We start from the raw sequence: 22,906 nt of genomic DNA on the forward strand, positions 1-22,906 counted from the left end.
CTTTGGGGAAAAACAAGGGAAGATGTGATGGCTCTTTCTCCTGTCCTCACATTGTTTCCCAGCCCCAGGTTGGGGCCTTCTCAGAAGGGGCAGATTCAACAATAAGCTGTGCAGCAAGGCCTGGGAGAAGGGCTGACATGCAGCCCAGGAAGAGGAGATGGCGGCCCAGGAGGGTGACTTCCACCTTCTGTGGACGGTGATTTAACTATAACTTTCTCTGTCACTTTAAGCCTTGGATACTGGAGGAGAAATCTTATTTTGTCCAGAGTTTTAGGCCCTGCGTTTGTGTAAGCAATCCTCCCACTGCTCCACTGAACCAAGAAGACCCCTGGAGCAGGACGGCTTTTGCCTCCAGAGCGGGTAACCATGGCTCTTTGGGGATCGGTGGCAGCTCATCCCAGCACGAGTTTCCCAGTGTGGCTGGGCAACCCCTGGAACTCTGCATGCGACTCCAGGAAGTCAGTGAGCACTGAGAGGTTTGCTTAGATGAGCCCAGCCTTGCCGTGTAGACCGTCCGTCCAAGGCCACGCGTTACGGGGGTCAGCCGCCACCCACCCCTTTCATAACTCCTGTCCTGACAGGGCCAAGTCTCTAGCAGCTGGCTTGTGCTGCCCCTCACATGATATACCCCGAGGAGGTGACTGTCAGGTGAGGGCCTGTTACCAGCTCTGGAGGTCACCACAGCCACCTCCTAGCCCAGCTTTCTCTGGCATGCTTTTTCCTTCCCTGCCTACTACAACTGGTCCCTCCCAGCCCCACAGTGCCAGCATGGCCACCCTCTCGGTAGCCCTGCCAGTGGGAAGACAGCCGTGTGTCAACGTGCCTCATGCACACACTCCCGCCCACTATAATGGAACCAGCAAGCCGGCCCCAGTGCAGTGGCAATGAGGAAGCAGGTGGGCATCTTGCCTGCCTGAGCTTCTCAGGAGAACATGTCTCCAGAGGAGGGAGGTTCCACACTCAAGTTCAGGGTTATCAACCTGTCCTAATGAGATGGAGGGGTGTTGTGAACAAGTGTTCAGTAACAAAGTACTGGAGTTTGTTAAGGATTCAGTGATTTACCCTCCAATAAATTAGAGAGATGCAGGCTCTCACCCTCAAACACTTGCGTTCAGATGCACTTTGTTCCAGGTGGGTCATGGCCAGTACCTGGGGAGTAACAGATAATCCAGGGTGTGTCCATCTGTCTGGTGTCAGGGCAGGAAAACACACTGAACTGCCGGTATAAATTAGGGCTGGCCCTGCTTTCTCAGCTCCTCTCTCGTCTAAATCCATCTTCTCAAGGCTGGGCTGCAACGAAACCATTTTCTCCTCTGCAGGGAGGATGGTGGGTCTTCCAGAGGAACAGTGTTGGGGGTAGAATATTTGCAGACTGAATTCCCCAGGCAGAAAGGCGCAGGGTGTCCCTGAAATGTGCCCGAAGCAGAGCTTGCCAGCCTACAATCTCCTGCTTTCCTGATGTAGAGAACCCCCACCCTCACCCCAGGAAGCACCTGTGCCCCTGAGGTGGGTTTTCTGTTTTGCTTTTTGTAGCATCAGACTCTAAAAGGAGTTTATATCAATTTTGTTTTGAAAGCAGCTTTCTGGACATAAAGCCAGAGTTCAGCGTCTCCTCTGCCATGGAAAGGAGGGAGAAAGGATGGTTCTGGTTTCATTGTTTGCTTGTGGTTTTGTTTGTTGGTTTTTGTTTTAAATAAATGAAAGACCAAAACTTCCTATGGCCTGGTGAATTAGCTGAGACCTTTGAACCTGTGTCATGCATGGTATTTTATCTGGGCGAGGTCCAGGGAAGGAATCTGGCCAAATGGATGGAGGAAGACACTTGAACTTGGGATGAGAATCCCTGACCTTTTTTTGTCCTTGGACATTCAGTCATCTTCCTATGGTTGGATTCCCATTCTGCCTCACAGGCCAGGCTCTGATGCTGAGGTTCTGTCTGTCCCCAACATGGAGCCAAACCTACTGGAGGCTGGAGTGAGGGGTGGGGAGGGGAGAAACACTTGATGTCATTGTATGGAATAAACAGTATTTTTCTTTTGTACTGGTCTGCATGTTTCTCCTTCACCTCTCAGGGTGGGGACATGTGAGCCTTCATGTCAGAGGCCAGGGAATTACAGTGAGTTGCTAGAGCTTATAGCCTGGAAGATTCCACTGCAAGAGGGTGAAGGCCATGCCTGCCCTGCACTCCCCCTTCAGAAGGCCCTGCCGCTGGCGCTCCAGCCACACCCCCTCTGTGGGGAGCAGGGTTGAGGGGATGTGCCCTTTCTCTTTCTAGACCACCCTGCTGGGGCTTCACTTTGCTCTTTCCCAGGCCTGCAAATGTGAGGGATAGGCCTGGTGATGCATGAGCTCAGAGCTGGGAGACCACAGCTGTCACACAGGTCTCTCTTTGCTTGTCTGCCTCCAGGGAGCAGGGTGTATGCCATGGCCCCTGCAGCCTGTCCTCTCCCCTCTCCACCTGCCTGGTACTGATGTGGTCTGGACTCCAAAACCTGAATTGGTGAGAGCAAGGTGTCACCTTTGATTCCACCCAAACAGAATTTCTTTTTTTTTTTAATTTCACTTGAGGAGATGTTTATTGATTTTAGAGAGGGTGGGGGAAGAGAGAGAAACATCAATGTGTGAAACATTGATCCCATTGCCTCCTGTACATGCCCCTGCGGGGGACTGGACTTACAACTTAAGTATGTGCCCTGACCGGAAATCGAACCTCAAACCTTCTGGTCGGTGTACAGGATGACGCTCCAACCAACTGAGCCACCCGGCCAGGACCCAGACAGAATCTCTGAGCCAGGCACTGTACTGGGTTCTAGATCATGCCCTACCACCCCACCTCCACCCAAGGGACCACAGATGACTAGGATACTGATGTAAGGCTTAAGGATCAGAGGAGCTTTACAGTGCTGTGAAATAATGGAGCAAAAAATTAGATCAAAGCCAGCACTTACCTCCATCCAGATCTCACAGCCCTAATGCTAGCTGTCCACACTAGGCTATGACCTACTACCCTGGCCAGGGGCACATTGTAGGTGCTTGGTAAATTTCAGATAGATGACTGAATGTATTTCCTATTCTCTCCTTCAAGGAAATAGTAAGAGCTGACTTCAGGCTACTGGGAGAAATCAGGTAGAGAGAATTCTGCTTAGCTGTACGGGGTTTAGGCTGTGATACGGGAGTGAATGGAATCTGGGTAGCAGCTGGTGGTGACTGGAGAGAGGCAGATCCCATCAGAAAAGTCAGTGGAAGCTGATAGCTCTGGCTCAGACCAGTGTGTGTGGCTTTTGGCAGTTGGCCCAGGAAGGTTTTAAAGAAAGAGAGGTAGGTTTTTGGAGAAACCACACTTTCTATTCCTAGGCTGTTCTTTCAGGTTCCTGGACCCAAATCCAACATGTGTATTGGGGGGGCAGGGGGCTTCCCCACACCAACAAGCAATTCTCAGACACCAGCGGGGTGTCCCAGAACCCAGCTCCGACACTATCTACCTGGAGGTGGTAGCATAGGATTCCACAGACAAGCGTCTCAGTTCCACCCTCCACTTCAGTTACCAGGCGGGAGCCCAGGTTATTTCCTGTCCTTCTGACCAACCTACTGCATATTGGAGGCTCCGACTATGTCCTTCAACTCCAGATGTCAATCACACGTTTGGGCTGTTACCTGCGCTTCTGACCGAGTGGCTCTAAGTCAGAGGTTTCCATAACCCTCTCCTTGCGTTTGGTTAATTTCAGTGCAAGAACTGCTGACAGAACTCAGGCAAACCATTTACTCACTCGGTTGCCAGTTCCTTACAAAGGGTACTTAGGATGTGAACAACAGCCCGATTTAGACATACAGAGGATGAGGTCCTGAACAAAGGGGCTTCTGTCCTCGTGGGCCTGGCACAATGGCCCTAGAAAGTGTTCTGGTTCCCCAGCTTGGAACCACTCCAAACCGCTTCCTCTTGGGTTTTTACGGGGGCTTTATTACATAGGCATGATTGATTAACTCATTTGCCGTAGGTGATTGATTTAACCCCAACCCCTCTCCTCCCAGACATCAGGAGGTGAAACTAAAATTTCCAACCCTCTTTCACAGTTGGTTCCCCTGGCAACCAGCCCCAACCCTTAGGTGCTTTCCAAAAGTCACCTTCATTAACATAAACCTAGTTGTGGTGGAAAGGAGCTTGTTATGAAAACAAGACCCATTTCACCTTTATGGCTCTGAAGGTTTTCAAGAACTGAGGACAAGAGACTGAATGCTGCAACGGAAGATGCTCCCAATGCTCTTAAGCTCAGAAATTTCAAGGGTTTGGGGAGATGTGGGTCAGGAACTATGGATGAGGACCAAACATATTTGAGAAATATATTTGGGTGGTTCAAGAGACCGAATATATATGTTAAAAAACAAAACTTCAACTCAGTGGATTTGAAGATCCAATTGGCTTTATTTGGTGATTCTCCATCGAGCAGCATCTCAATCGGCACCTGGAAGGGTGCTCCCAGGAGCTGTATAAAATGGGGGGGTTTTATAGGGAGATGGGCACAAGGGAGATGCTAGGGAAAGTAAAGAGAGGGTTATTCTTGGGCCAGGACATCTTTTCTTTAGAAAAGGGAAAGCAGAAAGTTTTTTATCCTGGAGATTGTCTTGCCTCTTCTTTTTATGGGGGATAGAGAGGGCCTGTACTACAGGTTAACTTACTGGTGCTTGACCAGAAAATTCCAGAATGGTTAAGGTTAATTAAGATTACATTTCTTGGAAAGTTTAAAGCTGCAATTAGATCAGGTATTAAAACTAAGTTTGGTATTGTTACTGAACAGGGACCAAGCCAGAGCAGGTCAGCCTTGCACTGGTCTGTAGTACCTGGGTTCTCGACCTCATGCGGGCAGGACTTCACAACACAAGACCATGTGATCTGAGAGTACTTTTATTAAAGCTGAGGACCGTGAAACAAGGAAGGTCCTATGATAGAAGCAACAGGAGAGAGACTAGGTGGGGCTGCTTTGGCTCTCTAGAAATGTTTGGAAAGGAAGTGAGCCAGAACCAGGCTGCTATCAGCCACTAGGGAGTCAGAGAAAAGGGAGCACTGGAGACAGGGTCAGGGGGTCAGCCTAGGATGAGCTGCCGCTGCTCATTGCTCCCTGGGTTGCAAGTCCCGTGGGGCTCCTTGGAGGTCAGGGGATGTGTGCTGGTGGGGGAAGTAGAGGGAGTGGGAAAGGTGTAGTAGGTGTGCTTCCAGAGGTTCCTTCTTGAAGGTTTTAAAGGCTAGGAGTTTAGAGGAGGTCTTAGGGAAGGATCTCAACAGAATATTCATCAGCTTCCCCAGGTATGCCCTTTCAGGGTCTTGGTCCTCATTGATTGGTCAGTCCCAGGGCACAGGGTGATTAGTTATTGCCTTTGGCCGGGCATCGGGCATCGTTCCCCCTGGTTTTGCTGCTTTTCTGGGCCTGTAGCTGAATCAATGTTATCTCCAGGGAGGAAAGCCAGAGGATCTAAATCACCTGGCCAGCTAGAATGCCATGGGCAGAAAGTCTACTTGGGGGCAAGATCCAGCACGAGTTTTGCCCATCACTTGGCACCTGTGGCTTTCTGTATCTGGCTGTAAATTACTCGGCCAGTTTGTCCAACTATCTGAGTTTCCCTATTCCACTTGCCAAGGAATTTTCCTAGTGTCTCACTATCCTGCCTCAGTATCATGGACTTTTAGTACTAATAATGCCATTATATTTAACATACATATTTCTTATAAACCACAACATCACAGATGTCCAATGTGCTATGGATGGTGGTAAAGGAGGAACTGACCTTTTCTGAACTAGAGAGGACGTGGGCTGGTTCCTGGACTGGAGATGGGAGTGGAAGGGAATCTAATGTTTGGAACTGTGTGGGTGAGAAAACTTTTAATTTCCTTTTTTCTCAACTGCAGGGTCCTTCGGGGAAGATAGACTGGGTGGGCCTCACAGTCTGAGGGGGGTGTAAAAGATGTAAAAACTTAAAGTTAGATGGTCAGTCTAGCTTTACAGTAAAAAAAAAAAGTTGGCCTGGATGATGGTTTCCTCTTGTCCTTGGAGGAAAAGGCCCAGTGACTGGCCCAGAACCCCAGCAACAGGGACCAACTTGAGTTAGTGAGTGAGAAGGGAAGCCCTGGTGCTGATCCAGGGAGCTCGAGCCCTCGGGTCTCCGAGAGAATTGATTTGTCTTAACAGGTAGGCAAGACGGGTGCTAGAGTCCCCTTTTTTGTCACTCACAATAATGGCTAACCCTCACTTATCACTTGCACTAGGCACTCTTCTGAGCATTTGCCATGCATTATTTCAGTTAATCCTCCTGTCATTTCATAAAGTAAGAACTATTATGATACCCATTTCACAGGTAAGAAACTGAGGCATGGGAAAAAATGAGAGAAACTGACTCAAAGCTGCTTTGCTTGCGAGCAGCAGCACCAAGTCTTGAACCCAGGTGAGCGATCTCTGGGTCTGTGTGCTTAATCCACCCCCCATACAGGGTGGTACCCAGGGGTTGCCATCTGTCCTGACCTTTTTGGTAGGATTTCCACATACCAGGGTAAACCCTGCCAGTTCTGTCTAAACAGTCTGGTTTCTGGAATTGAATCTAGGGAAAAGAACCTTTTGCAATGAGCCTTAACTCCACCCAATGGTTTATAAAAAGGATTTTGGAACTGTGCCACAGGTGCTCTGTTTTCAAGTCATATTTATTACATCTAACAGGATTCTGGATTTTTGTGGTGGGATGAATTTATAGGCACAAAAGTTTGGTTTATTGATAGATGTTGCTGGATTTCCAGGGGAGCACTGGTGATCTTTGATTGGAGGGAAACCTCCCAGGGTTGCCCCTGAAATCCCTGTTTCCATCCACGGCATTCAGATTTCACTCTTAGAACACTGGGGAAGGGAGAGGAAGGAAAAAGTCCACTCCTCCCAGGCACAAATTCTCAAGGGCCTTCCTCCCCTCCAGGACATAAACCTCAAGGCTGATTGGCACTCCAACTGGGAGAAGCCAAGGTTTGGACCCCTCACCTCAGATTATTTTAGAATTAATCAGAATTAAGGTAAAGAAAACCTTTGTGAAGCCTTTATTTTGGTTCAGAATTTAAATATAGGCTCAAACATTTCCAAGAAGTACACTTCCCTGTGTCTGTCTTTTTCTTTTCTTCTTTTTTTTAAAGATTTTATTTATTTATTTATCTTTAGAGGGGAAGGAGAGGGAGAGAAACATCAATGTATGGTTGCCTTTCGTGCATCCCCTGCTGGGAGTTGGCCTGCAGGGAACCAGCCTGCAACCCAGGCATGTGCCCTGACTGGGAATTGAACCGCGATCCTCTGGTTCGCAGGCCCGCGCTCAATCCACTGAGCTACACCAGCCAGGGCTTTGTGTCTGTCTTTTTCTAAATATTTCCCCGAGGACAGAGCTCCATGAAATTTCCAGATATGGCAAAGTCATCTCTTCCAAACATCTCATATGAGCTATTTCTCTGCATCTGAAAAGACATGTGTTGTCCAATATTCCTTCATGGGCGCAATTTTCTGAAAATTCAATATTCTTACCTCCACAAGCTTCAAACTCATCTCTAAAGAAAGTATATAGGAAGTAAATCTTTCTCAGGTCAGAACTACCCACAGGGACAGACACCATGGTGGTGAGATGCCCAGACTTCTACACTGGCTTGAAATTTCAGTCAGGCTTTAACGCTCAAGCTGGGTGGTCATGAACTAGCCAATTAACTTTTCTAAGCCTACCTTTCCTTATCTACGCAATTAATCTAGAAATAGTACTTTCCTCAGAGAGGTGGTGTGAGGATGAAATGAGATTGTACACATAAAGCACCTAGTCAAGGCTTGGCACTCAGGAAGGGGTCAGTAAATATGAGACTGTCATTTTTATTAGTTACTATTTGCTGTATGTCCCTGTGGTTTCTAGGAACTTGAACCAGCATCAGGGAGGAATTGCCGTAGACAAAGTCCAGCTAAGAGAATCAGGGACCAGGAATGTAGTTTCTGGCTCAGCTGCTGGTTTATATAACATTTGTTCCCCATTCAATGATACATTTTTTGTAAGTTATGAAGCATAATGATGACACAATCACCCATGGACCTGCCACTTAATGTGAGTAAACAATTACCACTATTGTTTTTAAAGATTTTATTTATTTATCTTTAGAGAGAGGAGAAGGGAGAAAAAGAGGGACAGAAACATCTATGCATGACAGAAACATCGATTGACTGTCTCTCACATGCCCCAAGGGACCTGGTCTGTAACCCAGGCATGTACCCTGACTGGGAATCGAATCAGCAACCTTTTGGTTCACAGGCCAGCACTCAATCCATTGAGCCACACTAGCCAGGACCTATTACACTATTGAAGCTACTTTTGAGTTCTTTTCCTAGCCCACTCCCCTGCCTTTCTTTAAAGTGACCGTCTAGAGCACAGGTGGCAAACACAAGGCTCAGGGCTGAATCCATCCCTCCACCTTGTTTCTACCCGGCAGCAGCACTGAGCTCTCGCTTAAGGAGTTAAGGAGTAGTTACATTCTTACAGTCCTAAAATTACATTTGGCCCTTTGAAGGCAACTGTGAGGCTGATGTGGCCCCCACTGAAAATGAGGATTGATTTATTTATATATGTCTTGCTGCTCTAAATAATGCTGCCCTGGACATTCTCTTACAAGTCTCCTGGTATGTACTCGTATGTGCAAGACTTCTCTAAGGTATACATGTAGAGTAAAGTCGCTGAATCACAGAATAATTTTCAGGATAATTTCTAGAAAGGCTGTAGTCTGCTTAATCACATTGCCTTCCCTTAGCCTGTTTCTTCATATTAAAGAAATGCTGAACAACAACTCCTAGGAGGATTAAATAAGAATATATGTTAAAGTGCTACTAAAACCATAACATATCATATAGTGTCACTTAATGTTTTTAAATAAAACAATATTGACCCAATCTTAACAGTGAAGTGAAAATGGCGAGTGGAAGACTGAAGTTAACATTTATTGAATAATTAGTATTTAATAATAATTATTGGCCTCTTGGCACTTCATTTAATTCTCCCAACAACTTTAGGAGTAGTGTTATTTTCACTAATTTATGAATTAAAATACTAATGCTCAGAGAGGTAAAGTTACTTGCCCAAAATTATGTATCTAGTGATGGAGCTATCATTCAGACAAGGCGTGGTTCTACCTAATAGATGTTTAAAAATACTTTGGACATAATACTTGAATACAAGGGGTTTTGATTATGACATCTGTCTTTCTGTGTCTGAGCTCAGGACCCATTCCTTTAGCCAGAGACATATGTTTTGAGATGACATGAGCTTAAGAGAAGAAAATATGGCTCGAGGAGACACTGAATGACACAAGAATGAACCAAGATTTGGATGCCAGGGCTTATAAAGGAAAAAGATGGAGAAGCCTAGAGCTCTCAAAAAATGAAGCCAGTGGCTGAAACTGGGAGCATGCTGTCGACTTCATGTCAACCTCTTTCCTCTAGCTCTTTCCTTTTATAATTCAGTAAGCACTTTTGTTCAGAAAAAGTCCTATTGGATGCAGAAACTGTATTAGAAGAGTCTTAGAACAGGAGCCTGTAAAAGCCACCTTCTCTATTCTTTAGGAGATGGCAGTCTAGTGAAAAAGGCAGATATATATAAAACGTTAATTCAAGGCAGATTGTAAAAGATTCAATAATTGACTACTATAAGCCAACACTTTTACAAGTAGCCTATGTATTGTAGTGAAAAATGTCAGGCTCCAAAGTTGGTACATCAACTTAGCTCTGGCCAATTTAAGACCTTAGTCTCCACTTCTTATTAATAAAATGAGGGTCACAGTACTTAGCTTTAGAATTATAATTCTAGTTCAAGATTGTCTTGAGGATTACTGACACGGTAACAAAGTTACCCGGCATATAGATGTTGCTCAAAAAACTACGAACATTCTTATTTAATCCTCAAGGAGGAAAGTGGAGTAGGCACGGTTATCCAATTTTAAATGAGGAAATTAAATTTCAGTGAGATTAAACGACTATTCCGAAGTTACCAAACCAGTTAAGTGAAGACACAAACCCAAATCCTGCTCTTCATTCAGACCACAGCCTTTTCTTTCTTTCTTTCTTTCTTTTTTTTTTTTTAAGATTTATTTATCTCTACAGAGAAGGGAAGGAAGAAAAACATCGACGTGTGATACATCTCTCTCTCCGTTGCCTCTCGCACGCCCCCAACTGGGGATGGGCCCGCAATCCGGGCCGTATCCCTTGCCTGCGAGCCAAACCAGCGACCTTTGGCTCACGGGCAAGCACTCGATCCACTGAGCCATACCATCAAGGGCTAGACCACCCCCTCTTAAAAACCACATTTTCACCTATTTTATGCTGTCCTGTTCAAACGCATTAGGAAGAATGCAGGAGATAAGAAGACCATGGAGGGAGTGGGTCTTAAGCAGGGTCCTGACCTCTAGAGTTTAAGAAGAGAGTATTCCAAGAGCAAACGAATGCGGGTAGGTAGCGTCTGGGAAAGAGTCGTCATGGGTGGGTGTGCGTTCAGGCGAAGGATCCACCCACGCCTTAAGAAGGTGACTGGGTACCCAGCGGAAGCCAAATCGCAGGTATCAACACCGAGGGAGGTTTAAACCAAGACACCTGACGTACACTAGATTCTCTGCCACATCGCCCAACCCATTTTCGGGGCGGGAGGCCATGGTGTAGCTGGCCTATTAGCACTGCCGAGGCCAAAGAAGTCTCTTTTCCATTGGTGGGCGTTAGGGTGACGTCATGTTCTCCGGACCCACATAGGAAGAAGGCGCCATGATTGGTTGGCGTTGGGGCCGCGGGTGGAGGAGCCTGACGACTCCGTGTTTCATACCCGTGCTGGACTCTCCCCTTCCATGTTTCGAGGCCGTGGGGGGGCTGCAGAGGTCAGGGAGTAGGCTGAGCGGAAACGTGGATTTGGTTCTAAGAACCGTGGGGCTGACCGGAAGTGATCTTGGGGTTGACCGGAAGCAAGGCCTGGAGGGGAAAGGGAGAGTGGGTCCCGGGAGGGAGGGGTTGTTATCGGCGAGGGGAGGGGTGAAAAGGTGTGAAAGGTACCTGAGAACTCCTCGTAGGCGGTGGGTCGCTGCTGTTGGTCTCTTTGGGAAGTAGCGAGTGACCACCACGAGCAAAAGGGGAGAGCCCAGAGAGTGGGAGTGTCCAGGGCTGCTTCTGGACAGTCTAGAATAATTAAGTAAAAGGGCCCTCACGCGGCTCCAGAGCGCTGGGTGGGAGGGACTTTGGAAGTCGAGGCAGCCCAGAACGAGGAGTCAAGGGTACGGGCGATTAGTGAGGGAGGGCTTGGGGGTGGCTGGTGGGTACTGCGTGGGAGATCTTGGTTTGGAGTTTCCTACAGTCCTTGCCCCCGTTGGGTAGAATCACACTGCTCACCTTTGTGCAAGAAACAGTGTCGCCTGGGGCAAGGAAGGAGCCAGGATGGCTTGGGCTCTGAAGCTGCCTCTGGCCGATGAAGTGATTGAATCCGGGCTGGTGCAGGACTTTGATGCTAGCCTGTCCGGGATCGGCCAGGAACTGGGTGCTGGTGCCTATAGCATGAGGTGAGTGAGGTCTTCCCAGAACCTGCACTTTCTGAATAACAAAGGCAGGATAGAGAGTCGGGGCGGGGGGCGGGGGCGGGTTGGGGGGGCAGAGTAGTGTATAGAGTTAAAGAAGCTGTCTGCGTTTAGGGAAAAGGGACTTGTTTCTTACGTTGCTTTGAGTTGTGAGTGTTGTGAAAGAAATGGAACAAGAGATTGTAGGCAGTGTCAAGTCTGCAGGGTCAGTGGAAGAAGGAAGAATGGCCCTTGATTAGCAGCCATATAAATGTTGAGGGGCTGTTGTGCCTGTGTGAGACTTGGAGACTTGTTCTGTGTGTGTGTGTGTGTGTGTGTGTGTGTAGGTTGGACCGGACTTGTACGAAGAGGCCACTTAGGGAGCTGGGTCTTAGTGATGAATATTGGTGGACTGCTCCTTGGAAGGAAATGTGAGACCTTGGTGAAGAAGTCCACACGTCTGTATCTTAGCGTCCTTTTAAGGCTTTGCTTAATTCTGCGGGGTTTTGAAACATAGCTGTGAAATGAAAAGTGTCAAACATAGCTTTTAGATACTTCTAGACCTTTCTGTATCAAGCTAAATGTTGGTAATAAATAAAAGTACCCTTTGAATTACTCTTCATGTAATTTATTTGTATCCATCAGCTCCTTCATTCCCCCAATATGGTTTGTTTCATTTATAAGATGTGCAAGAATCATGTGTGGAAATGTTGAAACATCTGCATTTTAGGGTTAGATAGAATATAGTTGGATTTCCAAATGTATTATAAGGCTTAATCTAAATAAGTCAAAAGAGACCTTATTGAATTTATTAGGCTGACGTTGGTTAATAAAAGTATATAGGTTTTAGGTGTACAATTCCATAATACATCATCTGTCTATTGTATGTTCACCACCCCAAATCAAGCCTTCTTTCATCACCATTATCCCCCCCATTTAACCTCTTTTACCTCCCCCACCCTCCTTTTCCTCTGTAATCACCATAGTGTTGTCTCTCTGTGAGGTTTTTTTTCTTAATTCCTTCACCTTTTTCACCCAGCCCCCAACCTCCTCCCTAAGACACTTTAAAACTTAACACTTTAATTGGATTTAGGGCTTTATAGGGGAAAGATGTTTTTATGGGGAAACTGCAAAAATTTAAATTTTGCATTCTGATATTGAGATCCTTTTGAGAGTTATGTAATATAAATTCCTCTCTTTATCCCTGTAAAACTAAAATGGACTTTCCTTGTTGCAGTAAAATTACGAATTACACCTTAGTAAATACTTTCCCTTCAGTAATCTTTGCTTACAGTTAGAATAATGAAGGCTATCTGTGTATGCATATTTTTGTGATTTTCAAGGAAATTTGAGTTCTGTCATGCAATACTCTTGAGAAGTTTAACTCTAGCTTTCCCTGTCCTTGTTTACATAAATCTGACCATAAAAACAGAGACTAACTAGGTCTGAAAGTAAATGTCTGACCTTGCATGTTGGTATCTGGCATAATGTTCGACAATTTATGCTATTGTTCACTCAAAGATTATCACAGCAAAGTTTGGTCTTTGTCAAGGTTATTAGAGTTTAGGATGGAGATACATAATCATAACTGTAGTTGTTATAAAAATAGTGAACATTGGCAACCTACATTTGTGGGTCCACTGTGTACCCTCTGCTGTATGACCTTCTGTTGATGAGTGCTTTCTCTGTTATACCCTGCCTGGTCATTGCAGGAATTAGTAAGATTGGCTTGTATATTTACACATTTAGAATTTTTTTCCAACATCAAATCCACAAGTTTTCAAACATTATTTTACATTTTCTCAAAATCACAGTGTGCCACATTTTTACTATTATTTTGTCTTTTCACCTTTCTCATGCATTTTGCTCTTATCACTATTCTTTTGGCTCTTCCATACATTTAATCATTTGCATTAACTTGTGTCAATTAGATATTACTTCCCAAACTTTACTGTTTATGAGAGTTATCTGGAGTGCTTACTAAATGTGGTTTCCAGGGTCCCATCATTGGTGATTATCTGGGACACAGTCCAGAAACCTGATTTTTTAAAAACAAGTTCTTAGATGGTCTTGATTCAGGTAGCCCAGGAACGACATTTTGAGAAACACTGCCTAGAGGAGTTTTTACAGGTAGAGGTCATGGTGTTTTGCTCTTCCTGTTTCTCCTTTTAATTAGACCTTGTGATTGCATTTTTTACACCTTCAATTAGGGAAAATGTTCTCTTTGACAAGCATTTTGTTTTGTAAAATTCTTTCCCTGATGTATTTGTTTTACCCTAGTTTGTTTACTTTAATGATTTTGTTTCAAATATGTTGATTTTTATTTTATAAAGATTCATCTTAACTGGATTCCTCTTTTGGATTCTTGATCTGCCATTATATTAGGTTAATGTTCTTTTCATAAGTAGTCCTTTAATATTCTTCTTACTTTTTCCCTTACATTTTAATAAATGGCGCAAACTTTATGGTTAAAATAAAGGAGATTTCTTGAAAATATGCTGAGTGAAAGAAGCCAGTCACAGAAGACCACATAACAGAAGATTCCATTTCTATGAAATGTACAGAACAGGCAGATCTCTAGAGACAGGAAGTAGATCAGTGGTTAATGAGAGCTGTGAGAGAGGAGGGAATGGGGAGTGACCACTAATGGATACCATTGTTTCGGGGAGGGTAATAAAAAGGTTCAGAAGTTGTGAGGTTGCACATCCCTATGATTACCTAAAGACAATTGAATTGTACATTCTTTTTAAAACATATTTTCCTGGCTGGTGTAGCTCAGTGGATTGAGCGCGGGCCTGCGAACCACACGATCGTTGTTCGATTCCCAGTCAGGGCACATGCCTGGGTTGCAGACCAGTTCCCAGTTCCTGGCAGGGGACGCACGAGAGGCAACCATACATTGATCTCTCTCTCTCTCTCTCTCTCTCTCTCTCCTTCCCTTCCCCTCTAAGATAAATAAATAAAATCTTTAAAAAAACAAAAACATATTTTATTCATTTATCTTTAGAGGAGAAGGGAAGGAAAAAGGGAGAGAAATATCAATGTGTGGTTGCTTTTCGTGTGTCCACTACTGGGGACCTAACCTGCAACCCAGGCATGTGCCCTGACTGGGAATCAAACTGCGATCCCTTAGTTCCCAGGCCCGCACTCAATCCACTGAGCTACACCTACCAGGGCAAATTGTACATGCTAAATGGGTGAATTGTATGACATATGAATTGTATTTCAATAGGACAGTTATTAAAAAAGCAAAGATTAAATTTTGTTTTAAGATTTTACCTTTTTCTCGTTTTTTAAGTTGAGGTGGAATTCACATTACATGCAGGTAATCATTTTAAAGCGAAGAGCTCAGTGGTATTTAATGAGTTCACAGCGTTGTGCAACCGCCACCTCTAGTTCTAGTTTTTTGTTTATTGCCCCCAAAGAAAACTCTCTGCCTGTTCCACAGTGCTGCTCATTTCCCCCTCCCCTGTCTCTGTAGTAACCACTAATATGCATCATGTCTCTGAATTAATCTGTTCTGGATAGTTCACGTAATGTAATCATAGGATGGGTAATTGTGTGTGTCTGGCTTCTGTCACTTAGCATAAGTTTTCAGGGCTTGTCCACATTGCACCATGTATTAATACTTCAGTACTTCATTCTTTTTTTTTATGGCTGAGTCACATGCCATTTTATGTACGTATCATAATTTGTTTATCCATTCATCTATTAATGGACATTTAGGTCATTTCTACTTTTTGACTTTGATGAATAACTAACATAGCATTGTGTTTATGAAGGAAATGACAACTGAATGTTTATAAACATTCATGTACACGATTCTGTGTAAACATTTTTTCTTTTTACTGAGGTATAATTGACCTATAACATTGTATCAGTTTCAGGTGTACAATGTAATGATTCGGTGTATTTTGTGGAACTGCCGCCACAGTAAGTCCAGTTACTGTGGGTCACTATACATAGTTACAAAAACTGCCAGCGACATTCAGATGTGCAATACATTGTCACTGACTATGGTCACCATGCTGCACTGTACTGCTACAGGGCACTGACTGTAGTGCACCAGGCTGCTGCATTATAAATGAATGTCTTCATTTCTCTTGGGTATATATTTAGAGCTGGAATTGATGGGTCATATCAATGATTATGATTAACTTTAAATTTTTTATTAACTTTTTTTATAATTTAAAGACCTTTTTTAGCATTCTTAGGTTCATAGCAATAGAGGAAGATACAGAAATTTCTCACATATCTCCTGCCTCCATCCATGTAGAGCCTCCCCTACTATCAAGGTCCTCCACCAGACTGGTAACCGGGCTTGCGCTGATGAACCGCATTGACACACCATAATCACCCAAAGTCCATAGTTTACTTTAGGATTCACTCTTCACGCTGGGTATTGTACATTCTAGGGTTTTAGACAAATTTATAATGACATGTATCCATCATGTCAATATGGAGTATTTTCACTGCCCTAATAATTTTCCATGTTCTGCCTCTTCATTTCCCCACTCCCATCCCTTGCAGCTATTAATCTTTTTGCTTTTATTTTTAAATGTGTTTATTGAGTTTAGAGAGAGAGGGTGGGAGAAAGAGAGAAACACTGAGAGAGGAACATTGATAGGTTACCTCCCATACACACCCTGATTGTGTATATTAAACCCTCAATCCAGGTAATTGCCCTGACCAGGAATTGAACTGCTAGCCCTTTGGTGTACTGGATTGTGTTCCAACCAACTGAGCCACACTGGCCAGGGCTGGCAACTTTTAATCTATTTACTGTCTCCATAGTTTTGTCTTTTCCAGAGTGTCATACAGTTGGAATCGTACAATATGTAGACTTTCCTTTCACTTAGTAATATGTATTTAATATTCTTCCATGTCTTTTTATGGTTCCGTAGCTCATTTCTTTTTAGCAGTGACTAATATTTCATTGGCTGGAAGGAATGATATTTATCTACTTACCTGCTGAAGGACATCTTAGTTTCTTCCAAGTTTTGTCAGTTATGAATAAAGCTCATATAAACATCTATGTGAAGGTTTTTGTGTGAAGATAGTTTTCAACTGCTTTGGGTAAATATCATTGAGTGTTATTGCTGGGTTATATAGTAAGAGTGTGTTTAGTTTTGTAAGAAACCGCCAAAATCATCTTCAAAGTGGTTGTACCATTTTGCTTCCCATCAGCAATGAGTGAGAGTTCCTTTGGCTTCACATCCTTGTCAGCATTTGGTATCATCAGTGTTCCAGATTTTGGCCATTCGGTGTGTAATGTAGGCTTAATTTTTTTCAAGAACTGCCAAGCTGTTTTACACAGCAGTCGAACCACTTTACAGTCTCACCAAAAATGTACAAGGGTTTATGTTTCTCTACATTCTCACCAACATTTCTTTTTTTCCCCAATTTTTAAAAAAAGATTTTACTTATTTTTAGAGTGAGGGCTAGGGAGAGAGAAAGAGGGAGAGAGACATGGATCAGTTGCCTCCCATATGCACCCCAACAGGGACCCAACCCACAACCCAGACACATGCCCTGACCGGGAATTGTACCTGGGACCTTTTGCTTTGTGGAACAACACTCAACCAACTGAGCCACATGGGTCAGTTTTTGTTGCTGTTGTTGTTTTAAATTAAAGCCATCCTAGTGAGTGTGAACTAGTATCTCATTGTAGGTTTTTTTCCCCCATTTCCTTAATGTTCATGATGTTGAACATTTCATGTGCTGGTTAACCATTTGTATGACTTGTATGTCTTCTTTGGAGAAGTGTCTGTTCAGTCCCTTGTACAGTGTTTTTTAAGTTATATTTTATTTTTCATGCCACTACAGCTGTCCCAGTTTTTCCCTCTTTACTCCCCTCTACCCAGCCCCCCCACTTCCTCAGGACTTTATATCCTCATGACTGTTCTATAACAACCAATTTGTACTTCTTAATCCCTTTACCTATTTCACCCATTTCCCCAACCTGCCCCCTCATCTGGCAATCATCAAAACGTTCTCTGTATCTGTGATTTTGTTTGTTCTGCTTGTTCATTTATTTTGTTTTTTAGATTCAATTGTTGATATATATTGCCATTTTATTGTTCATACTTTTGATCTTCTTAGAGAAGACCCTTTAACATTTCATATGATACTGGTTTGGTGGTGATGAACTCCTTTAGGTTTTTCTTGTCTGGGAGGCTCTTATCTGTCCTTCCGTTCTAAATGATAGTTTTGCTGGGTAGAGGAATCTAGGTTGTAGGTCCTTGCTTTTCAACAGTTTGAATATTTCTTGCCAATCCCTTCTGGCCAGAAAAGTTTCTTTTGAGAAGTCAGCTGACTGTTATGGAAATTACCCTATAGGTAACTAATTGCTTTTCTCTTGGTGTTTCTGAGATTCTTTCTTTGTCTTTAACCTTTGACATCTTAATTATGATGTATCTTGGTGTGGGCTTCTTTGGGTTCATCTTGTTTGGGATTCTCTGCAGCAAGAAGTTACGGAGACTTAGCTCCCTGGCATTGGAACCTTGGGCTGTGGGGGCCTGGTGTGAGACTGGCGCCCTTGTTTCTCAGCTGTGACATCACTCCTGATTTTTGCCCACCCTAGTGCGTGTTGGACCAGCCTGGTCAGCCTCTCCGCCCCTCCTACCAGACTCAGTGTGGTTTCTTCTTTAATTCCATAGTTGTAGGACTTCCAGTCAGCTCAATTTCTGGCTGTTCTGAATGATGGTGTCTCTGTAGTTTAGCTGTAATTTTGATGTGGTTGTGGGAGGAGGCAACTACGGCATTAACCTACACTGCCTTCTTTACCAGAAGCCCCACCTTGCCCAGTTTTAAATTGGGTTGTCTTTTCTGTTGTTGTATTGCAAGAGTTATTTATATATTCTGGATACTAGATCATTATCAGATATCTGCTTTGCAAATATTTCTCCCATTCTTTAGGTTGTCTTTTCACATTCTTAATAATCTTCTTTGACTTACAAAAGTGTCTAATTTTGATGAAGTCCAGTTTATCTGTTTTTTAAAAGATTTTATTTATTTATATTTTTTTAGACAGAGGGAAGGAGGGAGGAAGAGAGGGAGAGAAACATTGCTGTGCAAGAGATACATCAGTCAGTTGCTTCTTGCACATCCCCAGCTGGAGACCTGGCCCACAACCCAGGCAAGTGCCCTGACTAGGAATTGAACCAGTGACCTTTTGGTCCACAGGACAGCACTCAATCCACTGAGCCGCACCAGGAGGGGCAGTTTACCTATGTTTTCTTTTGTTGCTCATGATTTTGAAGTCAACTCTAAAAATCTATTGCCAAATCAAAACCCATGAAGTTTTACTCAGTGATTTATCCTAAGAGGCTTATAGTTTAAGCTCTTATATTTAGGTCATTGATCTACTTTTGAGTTTTTATATATGGAGTGAAGTAGGGGCCCAAATTCATTTGTTTGCATGTAGATATCCAGTTATCCCATGTACCGGGAATAGGTACATTCTTTTTCATTCTTTCTCCATTGAATGTTCTTGGCACCTTCATTGAGAGTCAAGTGGCCATAGATAAAAAGATTTGTTTGTGAACTCTTACTTGTATTCAGTTGGTTGGTATATCTATTATTTGCTAGTACCACACTTTTTTGATTACTGTAGCTTTGAAATAAGTTCTGAAATTGGGAATTTTGAGTCCTATTTAGTTTTTCTTTTTCAATATTGTTTTTGCTATTCAGGGCCCCTTGTAGTTTCATATGTTTTTGAGGATTCATTTTTCTATTTCTACAAAACACGTGATTGGAATTTTGATAGTGATTTCGCGTCTGTAAATAGTTTTGAAAGTAAGGCCATCTTTTTTTTTTAAACATGTAATTGACTTTATTCAACAATTCAGTAATTGGGCAGCTGCCCAGCTGGTAAATAGAAAGGTGCTCCTGGAAGTGCTGTCATCTTAAAATGTTAAGTTTATCAATCCATGGACATGAATGTTTTTCCATTTATTTAGGTCTTTAATTTTATTCACCACTGTTTTATAGTTTTCAGTGTACATGTCTTTCACATTCTTGGTTAATTTATTCTTACATATTTTATTCTTTTGGATGCTATTAAAATAGAATTATTATTTTTTTGATTATTCATTGCTAATGCACAGAAACAACAGGTTTTTTTAGTTGATTTCATGTCCTGCAACTTTGCAGAATTCACTTATTAGCTCTTTAGTTTGGGGGGATTCTATGAGATTTTCTTTACACAGAATTAGTAATCTACAAATAGAGATAGTTTTAGTTCTTTTTCCCCCCAATTTGTATACATTTTACTTCTTTTTTCTTGCCTAATCATTCTAACTAGGATTTCCAGTACAATGTTGAAGAGCAGTAGTGCATCCTGGTCTTATTGCTGATCTTAGAGGGAAAGCTTTTAGTCTTTCATCATGGAAATTTGGATTTTTCATAATACCCTTTTAATGTTAAGGACATTTTCATCTATCCCTAGTTTGCTCTGTGTGTGTGTGTTTATGGTAAAACGGACATAATATAAAATTTACCATTTTAGCTATTTGTAAGCATACAGTTCAGTAACATTACACACATTCATGCTGTTGTGTAGTCATCACTGCCATCCATTTCCAGAACTTTCTCGTCACCCCAAACTGCAGCCCTGTACACACTGATCACCACTCCCCGCCCCGCAACCACCACTCTGTCTGTGTGAGTTTGACTACTCCAGGTAAATTGGGGTCACGTAAATTTGTCCTTTTTGGTTACCTTATTCACTTAGAATAATAGTGTCATTAAGGTTTTACTGAGTTGGGTTTTTTTTCATCATAAAATGGTGTTGAATTTTGTACAGCCTTTTCTTGGATGAGATGGTTATGTGAGGTATTTCATTGATTGATTTCCCTGTGTTGAACTACCCTTGCATTCCTGGGATAAATCCTACTTGGTCATAGTTTATAATCATTTTAATGTACTGTCAGATTCAGTTTGCTAATATTTTGTTGAGGACTTTGTGTCTTTATTCATAAGAGACTTGGTCTGCAGTGTTCTTTTCTTGTGATCTCTCCACCTGACGTTGGTTTCAGAATGACACTGGTTTTATGGAATGTGAGGAAGTGTCCCCTCTTCTTCTCTTTTTTGGAAGAGTTTGAGTAAGATTGGTGTTAATTCTTTAGATGTTTGATGCAGTTCACCAATGAAGGCATCTGGTCCTAGAACTTTTCAGTGTCGAGAGGTTTTTGGTTGCTAATCCAATTTCATTGTAAATGATCTGTTGAGACTTTTTAATTCTTCTTAAGTCAGTTTTGGTACTTATGTAGACAACCTACATAAAACACATGAAGTTTTATGTAGGTTATCTAATTTTTTTGTGTATAAATTATTTATAGTTTTCTCTTATAATCCGTTCATTTCTGTAAAGTTGGTAGTAATAGCATACTTTCATTTCTGATTTTATTCTTTTGTGTCTTCTCTCTTTTTTCCTGGACAATCTAGCTATAAGTTTGTTAGTTTTGTTGATCTTTTAGAATTGACTTGGTTTTTCTGAGAAGGTATTTTGAGACCATGGAAATATCCTATTTTCAAACTTCCACCAGTTTTAGTATTTATCGATTATTTTTCTTGACCTAATCAATTATCTTTATGATGGTTGCTAAATGATGATTTTTCTAGTCATGTCTTTTCTTCTACATTTATTAGTTGGCTTTCAAAGAGCTTTCCCTTATTTATTTATTTTTATCAATGTAGCCTCAAATTACTTTATGTAACAGGTTATTTAATATCTTACAAGCTCTCAGGAAATTAACCTTTTATTATCACTATATATTTTGATAAAATTGTTCCAGATTTGGCCAGAGGAATCCCTTCTAGCTGGCTCTCTGCAGAAGCTTTTTAAAATAAGGTCTTGTTGATGCTTATTGTCCTGAGTGAACTATTAACAGCACCCTCCTTTGCTCACCAAAATGTCCCTGTTTGAGTAATAAACTGTATGACAAATTACATATGATAACAGATCATGTTACTTTCCTCCAGAAAACTCTCCAATGATTTTGCTTCTCACTTTGAATAAAAGCCTGAGTTCTGGCGCTGATCCCACGGACTGCCTCTCTGGCCGTGTTGTCCTGATCTCCTCTTCTCCTGGCTTGCTTTGCTCCCGCCGCATCTGACTGCTGTGCGCTCCCACCTCAGGGCCTGTGCAGGTGCTGTTACACTTCCTGTGGCAGTAGTTTAGAGGAAGTGGAGTGAGGGGGGGCAAGGAAAAGGCACTTCAGTTGTTCAGCTGGAACTTTAAAAAAAGGGAAAGGAGAGGTGGGAAATATGAGAGATGAGACTCTACAGGTAAGCTGAGCCAGTTTAGAAAGGACTTGGGAGCCCTAGTGAGAACTATCATGATTTCACTGAAAGGCCACTGAAGCATTGTAAACAGAGTAGCGATATTTTAGATTTACATTTTTAAAGGTTACTCTGGCTCTAGATTGGAGAATAATGATAAAAAGTTAGTTATCATTCCTAAGAAGGGTTGATGCTTAGCAACTGAACTGGGTATCTTCTGGTTTGCATGTTCTTAGAAATGTAAGTTGATTATCTATAAAAGAAAGGGAGCAGATAAGAGTTCTGCTTTGATTGCAGCATCAGGACTGAGGACATCTTGGAAGTGTTGGCCATTTTAGAAGAGAGGGCCTCCATCAGAGGTGTGGTCTGAAGGAAGAGAAGGAGGAGAACTTTTATAAGCCCTGAACTGTGAGCATGAAGGGAGAGGAGGTATCTGAAGCCTTTTACCACTTCATAGGACTAGTGTTCTGGCACCTTTAGGATTTCCCCAGAACTCATTATCAGTTAGTCTTAAAAACCAAAAATATCTGTGCTTCTCTTTCAGCGCAGGGAGGAATTGGGGCTGGAGAGATTGTGTGGTTTTGAAACTAGGTTTGGTAGTGGGGATGGAATAGGCAAAGCAGAAGAACCCCAAAGGTGGTGAGTGATACTTCTTGCCAGTGAAGAGGGAGAGAAGCGTAACTGCAAAAGAAGAAAAAGGGGCGACAGCGGTAGCAGCAGCGGCAGCAGCAGCAACTGGTAGACATTCTAGACCTGCAAGAGGCTTTGAGGCTTACCACTGTGAGGGGCTAAGTGTGGTTTCCCTTATCCACAGGAAAACAAACACAGAAACTGTTGTTCCCCTGTTAGGTCATATGATGATGGTGTGTCAGATCTTTGAATGCTGAAATGGGAGTTATGCTTTTCTCTCTCTTTTTAAAGTATTTTATTTGTCTATTTATTTTTAGAGAAAGGGGAAAGGAGAGAGAAGGAGAGGAAGAGAAACATCAGTTGGTTTCCTCTCACGCCACAACTGTGAACCTGGCCACAACCCAGGCATATGCCCTGACTGGGAAT

The 22,906-nt window shown here is 42.8% G+C and overlaps 1 protein-coding gene across 3 annotated transcripts in view; it reads left to right on the forward strand.

The window, feature by feature from the left end:
- Positions 1-10,756: 10,756 nt before the first annotated feature.
- TFCP2 (transcription factor CP2) overlaps positions 10,757-22,906 on the forward strand; it is a 52,913-nt gene continuing 40,763 nt past the window's right edge. For 2 of the 3 annotated variants that reach the window (XM_037030932.1, XM_037030933.1), the window contains exons 1-2: positions 10,757-10,900; positions 11,423-11,572. In XM_037030932.1, the coding sequence (XP_036886827.1) occupies positions 10,791-10,900; positions 11,423-11,572 (260 nt within the window). In that variant the 5' untranslated portion in view covers positions 10,757-10,790. Of the gene's footprint in view, positions 11,209-11,422; positions 11,573-22,906 lie in introns of all 3 variants that reach the window. The other variant, XM_037030934.1, reaches the window with a different exon arrangement.

Source organism: Sturnira hondurensis, unplaced genomic scaffold, assembly GCF_014824575.4.
Source record: "Sturnira hondurensis isolate 20B ecotype Veracruz unplaced genomic scaffold, ASM1482457v3 Scaffold0020903, whole genome shotgun sequence".
NCBI classification, from domain to species: Eukaryota; Metazoa; Chordata; class Mammalia; order Chiroptera; family Phyllostomidae; genus Sturnira; species Sturnira hondurensis.